The sequence below is a fragment of the Oncorhynchus clarkii genome, chromosome 23 (genome assembly GCF_045791955.1).
Source record: "Oncorhynchus clarkii lewisi isolate Uvic-CL-2024 chromosome 23, UVic_Ocla_1.0, whole genome shotgun sequence".
In the NCBI taxonomy this organism is placed as follows: domain Eukaryota; kingdom Metazoa; phylum Chordata; class Actinopteri; order Salmoniformes; family Salmonidae; genus Oncorhynchus; species Oncorhynchus clarkii.
In genome coordinates this window covers 31,715,712-31,728,644 of record NC_092169.1, presented here as the reverse complement: position 1 = coordinate 31,728,644, position 12,933 = coordinate 31,715,712, and the positions used below count along the sequence as shown (strand labels likewise).

General features: G+C 41.0%; 1 protein-coding gene across 5 annotated transcripts in view; it reads right to left on the bottom strand.

The window, feature by feature from the left end:
* LOC139381725 (BAR/IMD domain containing adaptor protein 2b) overlaps positions 1–12,933 on the bottom strand; it is a 151,479-nt gene that overhangs the window by 3,199 nt on the left and 135,347 nt on the right. For 4 of the 5 annotated variants that reach the window (XM_071125451.1, XM_071125454.1, XM_071125453.1 and 1 more), the window contains one exon: positions 10,374–10,411. In XM_071125451.1, coding sequence (XP_070981552.1) covers positions 10,374–10,411 — 38 coding nt within the window. Of the gene's footprint in view, positions 1–7,022; positions 9,251–10,373; positions 10,412–12,933 lie in introns of those variants that run through there. The other variant, XM_071125452.1, reaches the window with a different exon arrangement.

Sequence of the window (12,933 nt, the reverse complement as noted above, 5' to 3'; positions counted from 1 at the left end):
TGTGGTAACACTTTACTTGACACACAGCATCATGACACGTTATGACACGGTCATAGCCATGTCACAATTAAGTGATAATGCCTGAGAAGCAGGTGTTTGGAGGATATATTGGCACAGGTGTTGTTAGGCCCGAGATGAAGTCGAGGTCTGGCGAAACGTTCCAATATATCCTCCAAACACCAACTTTGAAAAATTCAAATAATGAATAATAATATTTTCATTCAATTGTTATTTTGATGAATGTATTCACTATTTAATTATTCCACAAGATATAGTCCCTACACAAATCTAGGGTTGTTACCCAAGCCGGTTGGTCGTTCATTCTATCGGTTCGGTTGCTAGAGATGCGACCCAGTCGTTCAGTCTTTTTGTTCTGTATCTATGGACGCAACCCAGTCACGCGTTCTAAATGTTTTATTGACATACTGGCTGGCAACGTTCTTATCCCTTGCTTGCTTGCTAGCTAGCCAACTACGGCTAATTTAGTCACGTCAAAAAGCGCAGCCAGAATAACAGTAGCCGCATTTGGGTTTGTTTAAGCTGTTTTCTAGTGACATTTATTTGGATACATCCACAACACTGAGCTAATGCAGCGCGATTTTGCCTGCCAAAGAACATGTGCTGACTCGTCAGGACACTGTTGTCCAGAGGAGCTAGACAACAACACAGCTAACACAATCACTTCAAACTGAAGCTGGGAAGACTGCAAACTAGCTGCACCTCGTTTCGTTTAAAAAATTTTCAATGGACATTTCTTTGTATATATCCATAAAAATGATGCCAGCTGATTCATGATTTCGACTGGCTGAGAAACGCTGCCTGCCTGTCTCATCCCAACACCCGACTCGTTCATTGCTATGGGACAGCTGAAGATCGAATTTAAATATTGAAACAATGTTGGAAATGTCGGAGACAGACTACAAGGTTCATACAAATATCTGCTGTTGAAAACTAAATGTCAGTCTAAAATAAATGTGAGATAATGTCTATATACTTTTTATAGTGCAGATCAAGTTTATAAAGTGCCTGGCTTGACTGATGAGACAGTGGACTGCTCAGTCAGATGGAACAGAGCAAATATGCATTTTAACCTCATAGATTTAGCTGGTGGTAATTTGTGGAATAGACACTGGCTGGAATGTGGTTTTAACCAGTCAGCACTCAGGATTAGACCCACCTGTTGTATAAAACCAGCCAGTCAGCATTCAGGATTAGACCCACCTGTTGTATAAAACCAGCCAGTCAGCATTCAGGATTAGACCAACCCCTTTTATTATGACATAATTTGTCATAATATGGTTATAACACTGTCATGACACATATTTCGACCTGTTGTGACATATATTGCTTTATTTTATGGCTGGTTATGACACCTACATAAGAGTGTAACAAAAAACACAAAACCTACCATGGTAGTTATTTTACGGCTGGTTATGACAACTACATAAGTGTCAAAAATTACATAACCTACCACACAAGGCAAAACGTACCATTACACTATAGAATACTTGTCAACATATAATATGTTTGTTATTTTAAAATGTTCTGAAATTGACCACATTGAATTATCATTGTAATTGTGCACACATTGATATCAGACACGCACCGACCCCAACGCTATGTTTCTGATGACTGGGATAAATGTAGGAGTAGATTTTAGGAGCAAGACAAGACACCCTCTTTGTGACTGCTGGCTGACATAAGGGCAGTATGTAATAGGCCTATCTGGCTTATATGATTATGATTGTCATAATGCTTCTTGACAGTGTTATAAAGTGTATTTTCTTAGTCCAAGTAAAGTGACACAGGATGGTCATAATGCTTCTTGACAGTGTTATAAAGTGTATTTTCTTAGTCCAAGTAAAGTGACACAGGAGGGTCATAATGCTTCTTGACAGTGTTATAAAGTGTATTTTCTTAGTCCAAGTAAAGTGACACAGGATGGTCATAATGCTTCTTGACAGTGTTATAAAAGGCATTTTCTTTGTCCAAGTAAAGTGACACAGGATGGTCATAATGCTTCTTGACAGTGTTATAAAAGGCATTTTCTTTGTCCAAGTAAAGTGACACAGGATGGTCATAATGCTTCTTGACAGTGTTATAAAAGGCATTTTCTTTGTCCAAGTAAAGTGACACAGGATGGTCATAATGCTTCTTGACAGTGTTATAAAGTGTATTTTCTTAGTCCAAGTAAAGTGACACAGGATGGTCATAATGCTTCTTGACAGTGTTATAAAAGGCATTTTCTTTGTCCAAGTAAAGTGACACAGGATGGTCATAATGCTTCTTGACAGTGTTATAAAAGGCATTTTCTTTGTCCAAGTAAAGTGACACAGGATGGTCATAATGCTTCTTGACAGTGTTATAAAAGGCATTTTCTTTGTCCAAGTAAAGTGACACAGGATGGTCATAATGCTTCTTGACAGTGTTATAAAAGCCATTTTCTTTGTCCAAGTAAAGTGACACAGGATGGTCATAATGCTTCTTGACAGTGTTATAAAAGGCATTTTCTTTGTCCAAGTAAAGTGATACAGGAGGGTCATAATGCTTCTTGACAGTGTTATAAAATGCATTTTCTTTGTCCAAGTAAAGTGACACAGGAGGGTCATAATGCTTCTTGACAGTGTTATAAAAGGCATTTTCTTTGTCCAAGTAAAGTGACACAGGATGGTCATAATGCTTCTTGACAGTGTTATAAAAGGCATTTTCTTTGTCCAAGTAAAGTGACACAGGATGGTCATAATGCTTCTTGACAGTGTTATAAAGTGTATTTTCTTAGTCCAAGTAAAGTGACACAGGATGGTCATAATGCTTCTTGACAGTGTTATAAAAGGCATTTTCTTTGTCCAAGTAAAGTGACACAGGATGGTCATAATGCTTCTTCACAGTGTTATAAAAGGCATTTTCTTAGTCCAAGTAAAGTGACACAGGATGGTCATAATGCTTCTTGACAGTGTTATAAAGTGTATTTTCTACAAGTTATTTAAAATATGATGGAAAAACAAACAGGACTGTAAACAATTAATTACAACAACAACAAAGGACTTAAGACAAAAGGAAAGTTCTTGAACCCCCGCACATTTTTGAATAAATGTAGGTTTTGAATAAATGTTGGTTTTGAATAAATGTAGGTTTTGAATAAATGTAGGTTTTGAATAAATGTAGGTTTTGAATAAATGTAGGTTTTGAATAAAATGTAGGTTTTGAATAAATGTAGGTTTTGAATAAATGTAGGTTTTGAATAAATGTAGGTTTTGAATAAATGTAGGTTTTGACACTCGCATGTAGGTGTCATAACCAGCCATAAAATAATGCAATAATGCAGTATGTCACAACAGGTGTAAATATATTGGTCATGACAGTGTTATGACCATATTATGACAGGTTGACAAGTTATGTCAGTTGTTATGACATATTATAACATGGTTATGACCGTGTCATGTGTTGTGACACTGGGTGTCAAGTAAAGTGTTACCATTAGTGTTATGTATTTGGATTAACAATGAATTACTTCATCCATTACCAAGTTTGCATTCCCCAAGCATCTTAAATACGTGTTCTACTGCAACACATAACAGTTGTTATAGATTACTCAACCAATGAGAAGCAACTATTGTTGGCCTTTAGCTGTATATCATGTTAGACAAATGAACTAACTTCCCAATTAAGCATAACGGTCTTTAAAATAAAGAAGTGTTATGTTAAAAGTCCCCTGAGATTGCAAAGGCCTTAGAGATAGATGTGCATGAATAAGGGTACAGAAATACAATAGAGTGCTCAACTGAAATAATATTTATTAAGCTTATTTTTATAGTAGAAAGTCACCACACATTTGAGGTCATTTTTCAACATTACACTATTTTGGTGTCCCCAAAAGCATGCACATCAATATCAATCATTCTCTGTACATTATTCCAATTCATCTTCACAACAGAAAATGCATTGTTCCAAAAAATGTAATCACAAATAATAGAAGAATACTATATTGTATTATTATTTTTTACACAGAGAGTGGGTGTCCCATCTCTTCAGATGTTGCAGTCGTATCACTCATACCTTAGCCTTATTCTAGTGGAGAAAGAAGAAACATTGGCAGCTTCCGGTCGTAGTAACTCGTTTGAGAGCGCTTTTGTCTCTACATTTATCAAAACACAGATAGACAGAGAAGGGGGTTGGCAAAGCTAGGGGAAGACAGGAATTACACACAGACAGCGAGAAGGACAGGGAGCAAGAGAGACACAGCAAGGAGACATTTTGTTTGTGGCAGGGAAGGAGTTTTGGGTAGTACAGTTTGGCAGTAAATGTCACTTTTTCTCCCTTTAGCAAATTATAACAATTGGGTCATTCTAATAGGATTTCAAGGGGAATTCAAAGATAGTGCTGTCATAGCAAATAGCCTTATACTTAGGGGCAATCATTTCTGATTTAGACAGGACAGGGGTTGATATCGACAGGTACTGACAGACATACAGACAAACAAACAGACTAGCGTCGTTCTTTATTCAGCACACAGAAATAACAGACATACATATTTTATCCTGCCTCAGATACAGAGTCATGCTTTTTCATTTCCTTTCTTTATTCAAGTCTTTTACTACAAAGACTAAAGTACAAGAAGGCTGAACAAAGTTACAATAACGAATCAACCCTTCTCCCTTTTAAAGGTTTCTCATTGTGTAGTGCAAATATGTGTCAAAATAGCAAGAGACACAGTACATGCAAGCTTATTTATTACGAAGATCTAAATGGCTATCGATCCAATTCAGTTATTGCCATAATTTGCAGTTGTGCTGTTGGCAAATGATGACTCTTTTAAGGGCATCTGACCCATTTATTGTCTCCAAGGTCTCTGTACATTATATACCTGGGCAGACTAGAATTACCTATTTGTTCTGTGACATATGGTAATTGCACAGGGGACACGATTAGATTGAATGGTTTATAGATAGAAAACATTTATTGATGTTGCTCCCAAATCATTATCCTATTGTATGCACAGCAAGAGACACGGTCTAGTAAATTATTAAAGCTATTTGTAAACAGTTGGCAGCCAGGCAGCACTGATTGAAGGGGATGAGAGAGAATGATAAGAGAGGGTGTTGCTTTGGCAACATGGTTTATGCACCATGGGCCCTATTCAGACTTGAGATAAGTTGACTTAACATGGACTTAAGTCAAATAATGTTGAATTAACTCCCTGTTTTCTTGACTTAAGTCCTATTTAGCAAAGGTCTGAATCGGGCCCCATGAAATATAGCACCTTTGTCGTGGGATGGCAGAGGTGTAGAACAGGTATCTGTTGTCTTTTCTTTCATGCATGAACGCCTGAACGGTAACCCTACTCAGAGCCTTGCATCTCTTTCTTTCAGGGTTGAGGGTTGTTTTTTTACCCATTCAGTCTTGATAAAGTACAGTATGTTGATATTCAGACAAAACAACAATACTCAGAGGCCCCGTAGTACATGGATATCAGAGCAAGGTGTCTTTCACACTGCCTGCTAGACCTCAGACATCATAAAACATATTACCTTGTGGCTAATAATAGTAATAATAACATGATAATACAAGTAATTTGTTTTTTAAGTTGCGTTTTGATCAACTGATATAATCAATAGGCATATTAATTATTATACCCCGGCCATCATACAATCTAAGCTTGATGCCCTCAATCTCACACAATTTATCAATGAACCTACTAGATATAACCTCAAATCCGTGAACACGGGCACCCTCATAGATACCATCCTAACTAAATCACAATCCAAATACACCTCTGCTGTTTTCAACCAACATCTCAGCAATCACTGCCTCATTGCCTGCATCCGTAATGGGTCTGCGAGCAAACGACCACCCCTCATCACTGTCAAACGCTCCCTAAAACACTTCTGCGAGCAGGCCTTTCTAATCGACCTGGCCGGGGTATCCTGGAATGACATTGACCTCATCCCGACAGCAGAGGATGCCTGGTTATTCTTTAAAAGTGCCTTCCTCACCATCTTAAATAGGCATGCCCCATTCAAAAAATGTAGAACCAGGAATAGATATAGCCCTTGGTTCACTCCAGACCTGTCTGCCCTTGACCAGCACAAAAACATTCTGCGTTCTGCATTAGCATCGAATAGCCCCGTGATATGCAACTTTTCAAGGAAGTTAGGAACCAATATACACAGGCAGTTAGGAAAGCTAAGGCTAGCTTTTTTAAAACAGAAATTTGCATCCTGCAGTACAAACTCAAAAAAGTTCTGGGACACTGTAAAGTCCATGGAGAATATGAGCACCTCCTCCCAGCTACCCACTGGTCTGAGGGTAGAAAACACTGTTACAACCGACAAATCCACTATAATTGAGAATTTCAATAAGCATTTCTCTACGGCTGGCCATGCTTTCCACCTGACTACCCATACCCCAGTCAACTGCCCGGCACCCTCCACAGCAACCCGCCCAAGCCCCCACCATTTCTCCTTCACCCATATCCAGATAGCTGATGTTCTGAAAGAGCTGCAAAATCTGGACCCCTACAAATCAGCCTGGCCAGACAATCTGGACCCTCTCTTTCTAAAATTATCTGCCGAAATTGTTGCAACCCCTATTACTAGCCTGTTCAACCTCTCTTTCATATCGTCTGAGATTCCCAAAGATTGGAAAGCTGCCGCGGTCATCCTCTTCAAAAGGGGGGGACACTCTAGACCCAAGCTGCCACAGACCTATATCTATCCTACCCTGCATCTCTAAGGTCTTTCGAAAGCCAAGTTAACAAACAGATTACTGACCATTTTGAATCACATCGTACCTTCTCCGCTATGCAATCTGGTTTCCGAGCTGGTCATGGGTGCACCTCAGCCATGCTCAAGGTCCTTAACGATATCATAACCGCCATCGATAAGAGACATTACTGTGCAGCTGTATTCATCGACCTGGCCAAGGCTTTCGACTCTGTCAATCACAACATTCTTATTGGCAGACTCAACAGCCTTGGTTTCTCAAATGATTGCCTCGCCTGGTGGCCTCCAACTGCTCTTAAACACAAATGAAACAAAATGCATGCTATTCAATCATTGCCCGCACCTGCCCGCCCATCTAGCATCACTACTTTGGACGGCTCTGACTTAGAATACGTGGATAACTACAAATACCTAGGTGTCTGGCTAGACTGTAAACTCTCCTTCCAGACTCACATTAAGCATCTCCAATCAAAAATTAAATCTAGAATCGGCTTCCTATTTCGCAACAAAGCTTCCTTCACTCATGCTGCCAAACATACCCTCGTAAAACTGACCATCCTACCGATCCTTGACTTCGGCGATGTCATCTATAAAATAGCCTCCAACACTCTACTCAGCAAACTGGATGTAGTCTATCACAGTGCCATCCGTTTTGCCACCAAAGCCCCATTCACTACATACACTACTCAGCTTCGCCCTATCTCAGCTCGCTGGTCACCATAGCAGCACCCACTCGTAGCACGCGCTCCAGAAGGTATATCTCACTGGTTACCCCCAAAGCCAATTCCTCATTTGGTCGCCTTTCCTTCCAGTTCTCTGCTGCCACTGACTGGAACGAACTGCAAAAATCAGTGAGGGAGATTCCCATCTCCCTCACTAGCTTTAAGAACCAGCTGTCAGAGCAGCTCACAGATCACTGCACCTGTTCATAGCCCATCTGTATACAGCCCATCTATCTGCCTCATTCCCATACTGTATTTATTTATTTTGCTCCTTTTGCACCACAGTATCTCTACTTGCACATCCATCTTTTGCACATCTACCATTCCAGTGTTTAATTGCCATATTGTAATTACTTCGCCACCATGCCCTATTTATTGACCTAATTTGCACTCACTGTATATATACTTTGTTTTCATTTTTTCTACTGTATTATTGACTGTATGTTTTGTTCATTCCCTGTGTAACTCTGAGTTGTTGTGTGTCGAACTGCTACGCGTTTATCTTGGCCAGGTCGCAGTTGCAAATGAGAACTTGTTCTCAACTAGCCTACCTGGTTAAATAAAGGTGAAATAAAAATAATAATAATTAATCATCCATTTTATTTTATGGTACATTTATGTACAGTACATATTCATTGCCATCTATTTCATTGGTCGCCTGCCCTCATAAATTCAAATGAAAAATGAACATTTACATTTGAGTTATTTCACTACATGTGATAGATAACCTCTCATTTAAAGAGGGATATTAGAAGTTACCCGAAGGACCTCACAGTCTGTAAAGTAAAGTCACTGTCTGAAGCATAAGAAGACACAGTATACTGTAGATGAACTTGAACTTTTTGACCATCATACATGATCATCTTTACATTAATAAAACAATCCCCTTTGGATTACATTTTGATTTACACTGGTAATATAAATCCTTCATCTTTCAACCTTGATTCTGCTGGAGAACACCGAAGATTTTATTTTAAAACATTTGTTTAATTTTATTGTATGTTTGCAGAGGAAGAAATCCCGATTAAATAGAAAAGACATGTACATGCATGAAAGACAAGCTAAAGATTTGACAACTGTTCCTCCTCAGACAAAGTCCATCATTCCAATGATTTTAATAAGGATGGCTCAGGATGGTGTCAGTCCTTTAGCGTGGGGTTAGTTGGTTCTGCTTTGTGGTTCTGGTTCCACCAGTGCTTGGCCTGGGAACTGCAGCGTAGCGTGGAAGTGCAGGGTGTGAGGAGAGTGAGGAGGAAGAGTATAGGGGGAGAGACAAGTCTGCCCCTTGGTGGGATGGAAGGGAGAGGACGGGGGGGACGGGGGGGTAGGGAAATAGACTGGTAAGCTCAGGTGGAGAGGGGAGTGTTGTGGTGGATTAGAGAGAGGGCGAGAGAAGAGGGCTGAGGGTTAGAGAGAGGGCGGGAGAGGAGGGGTGAGGGTTAGAGAGAGGGTGGAAGAGGAGGATTGAGGGTTAGAGAGGGGGTGAGAGAGAGGGGTGAGGGTTAGAGAGAGGGCAAGAGAGGAGGAGTGAGGGATAGAAAGTGAGCGGGAGAGGAGTGAGGGTTAGAGAGAGGAGGGGTGAGGGTTAGAGAGAGGATGAGAGAGGAGGGGTGAGGGTTAGAGAGAATGCGAGAGAGGGGGTGAGAGTGACTGGCGAGGAGGGCTATTTATGAGGGATTGCAGAGGTGCCTGGCAGGCAGTCAGTCCTATTGCAGCAGCAGCAAGCTGAGTCTGTGTCTGTCTGTGTGTCTGTCTGTCCCTTCTCACACTGTTGAAATCAATTTCGGAACTGTTCCCCCTTCGGAACTGTGGAACAAAAGAGAAGGAGAAGCTTCCAGGTAGGTGGGGTATATAGGCACTCAAAGAAACAACAGTGGAGCAACACATCCACAGCCAAATACAGTTGGCCAATCTACAGGCATGTACTGTAGTTTGGCCAACTTTTGAGCTGGGTGTCATGTTACTGCCTCAGTCTGAACATTCCCTTCATCCATTCACAATGATTATTTCAATATCATAGTATTTCATACAGTAAACATAACATTTCCCCCAGAGGTATAGGGAGGAGACAGTACAATGTTTTTCATTTCATTTCTCAGACATGAACTGACAGCCTTTCACAGTCAATGTTGACTGCAGACCTGAGTTCAAATAGTATAGAAAACACAGACTACATGGACCCAGGTCTACTATACTGTAGTCTACACAGAGCACAGTGTGGGGCGCAGCGGGATAGTAGTAATAATATGGAGGCGCTAGCTAGCTGCATGATGCGTGGAGGGTCAGTATGGGAGTGTGTAAGCTTGAGGCTTTTCCCTGACTTCAAATTTAAAAACAGAAAAAATGAATGTAAAAATAACCCAAATTAAACTTAACGATAAAAGCTCATGCAAAACATGTTTCAAGGTAAAAGGAAAAAACATTGAGGTAAAATACTTATTAGGATAAATGGGATAAGGATAAGTGATTCCCATTGGTCCAACATGGGTTGAGGTGGACCACCATTGGGCTTTTGGGTACCGGGTCTAGAATCTCACCTCTTACTGTGATCGGCTGGCCCAACTGTCAGTATCAAACAAACCTAAACCAACCTTTTTATCCCACATGATCATGATAATATCATAGCTAAGTCTCATAATCAAATTAGTCAGGGAGAAAACAGAAACAAAAATCACAGAAAGGAAACCATTAAAATGGAAAATAACACAACAAAAACCTGATGTGTCCTTGTTTGTAGTTTGACAGTTGATGTTGTAAAGTCAGAGTTCCTATCAGTGGAATGACCTGCCTACTTGTACTGGCTACTCTTTGATACTGTATATGTAATGCATCCCCAGTCTTTCTAGTGCAATCCTGTCCAAACCTTACCAATTCAGTATCACAATCAAAGGTATTTTTTTGTATCTTATAGAGAGAAGAGTGAGCTTACCTTGTTGAAAAACGTTGCTCATACTCTTCAAGTCCTTGCTGTTGAGACAAAGACAAGCCACTTTTCAGTCATCAAGTCATTGCCACTTTTGTGTCACACTGGAAACTTGAGAATTCATGATAACAGTATTGCTTGATTGGCAATCCAAAACAGTAGCAATGATTTGCTGGCTATATTGTACTGCCATGTTAGACAAGGTAGACAGACAGACAGGTAGGCTACTGTTTATCAGCAGTAGTTTATGGTCCAATGTATCTCAGTCGATAACATGTGGTGCTTACAATGCCAAGAACCGTGGGTTTGATTCCTGCTAGGGCCACAATTAAGAAACATTTATGCATACAGGACTTTATGTTGCTTTGGATAAAAGTGCTAAATGGCCTATATAAATATGATATTATCGGTCAATGAAGTGTTGACAGTTGACGTACTGATATGAGCCAGTAGGGGGCACCAGCAGAACACCACTGCCTGTAGTCAGAGTGACAACTATAGAACTAACAGAACTGTCTGTTGTAACTATCTCTATTCTCTCAGAACGCCACTAGAGACATATCCCTAAAATGATTTGAGGTGGGAAAACAAGACAAAGGAGTTGTTACGTGACTATCTGAGCAATTAGAGACTATTATCATGCCCACGTACAGCACCTCTCCACCTCCTCTTACTCAAAAGCCCTGTAAAGGGTTGAGTTTGGAGGGTTTTGGTGTTGCATAATGTGACATAGCTCCCGCTCACTCTCGCAAACAGCGACAATGTGTGTGTGTCTACAGTCAGCTGGGCCAGTCCCTCTTCATGTTATCAGCGGGCTCCTGTCACAACTACTTTCGTCAGTACCAGAGGCAGCCGAGCAGCAAGCAGCCTTCTCCAATCTGGGCTCTGTCATCTCTGTGAGGCCAGTCACACACACACATGCACGCACGCACACGGACGGACAGACACACACAGACAGTTAGATTCAGAAACACATGCTCGCACACACACATGCACACACATCCTTGACAAACAGACACACATTGTGTGTGTGAGGCAGAGAGGAACTGATCCCTTGTTTACGTAAGTTAATGGGCCAGAACATTGTGAGAAAGCTGTGTTAAGTGAGACTGGGGACCCGGTGTACTGTGTGTAAAACACACATCCTGTCACATTGATGGTTGACTCCTCCTATATAAACTGAACAAAAATATAAACACAACATGTAAAGTGCTCATCCCATGTTCCATGAGCTGAAATGAAATATCCTAGAAAAGATCCATAAGCACAAAAAGCTTATTTCTCTAAAATATTGTGCACAAATTTGTTTACGTCCCTGTTAGTGAGCATTTCTCCTTTGTCAAGATAATCCATCCACATGACAGGTGTGGCATATCAAGAAGCTGATTAATAAACAACATGATCATCACACAGGTGCACCTTGTGCTGGGAACAATAAAAGGCCACTCTTACAACACAATGCCACAGATGTCTCAAGTTTTGAGGGAGTGTGCAATTGTCATGCTGGCTGCAGGAATGTCCACCAGAGCTGTTGCCAGAAAATGTAATTTCATTTCTCTACCATAAGCCGCCTCCAATGTCATTTTAGAGAATTTGGCAGTACGTCCAACTGGCCTCACAACCGCAAACCACATGTAACCACAGCAGCCTAAGACCTCCACACTCAGCTTCTTCACCTGCGGGATCATTTGAGACCAGCCACTCGGACAGCTGGTGAAATTGAGGAGTATTTCTGTCTTTAATAAAGCCCTTTTTTGGCTGTATTAAACTTATTCTGATTGGCTGGGCCTGCCTCCCCAGTGGGTGGGCCTGGCTCCCAAGTGGGTGGCCTGATGCCCTCACAGGCCCACCAATGGCTGTGCCCCTGCCTAGTCATGTGAAATCCATAGATTAGGGCCTAAAAAATGTATTTCAATTGACTGATTTCCTCATATGAACTGGCTATATCTAGCTAAGTGAGCTTGAGTAGTGTATGTACAGTATTGTATGTACTGTATATATAATACTGATATATGCCACATCACCAACAAGCTATCATGGTCCAAACACACTAAAGCAGTTGTGAAGAGGGCACGAAAAAGCCTATTCCCCCTCAGGAGACTGAAAAGATTTGGCATGGGTCCTCAGATCCTCAAAAGGTTCTACAGATGTACCATCAAGAGCATCCTGACTGATGGCATCACTGCCTGGTATGGCAACTGCTCGGCCTCCAGAGGGTAGTACAGAGTGTAGTGCGTACGGCCCAGTACATCACAAAGCTCTCTCTCGCCCTCCATTTGGTAAATCCGACCACAACTCTATCCTCCTGACTCCTGCTTACAAGAAAACATTAAAGCAGGAAGCACCAGTCACTCAGTCTATAAAAAAGTGGTCAGATGAAGCAGATGCTAAACTGCAGGACTGTTTTGCTATCACAAACTGGAACATGTTCCGGGATTCTTCCGATGGCATTGAGGAGTACATCACATCAGTCACTGGCTTTATCAATAAGTGCATCAAGGACATCGTCCCCACAGTGACTGTACGTACATACCCCAACCAGAAGCCATGGATTACAGGCAACATT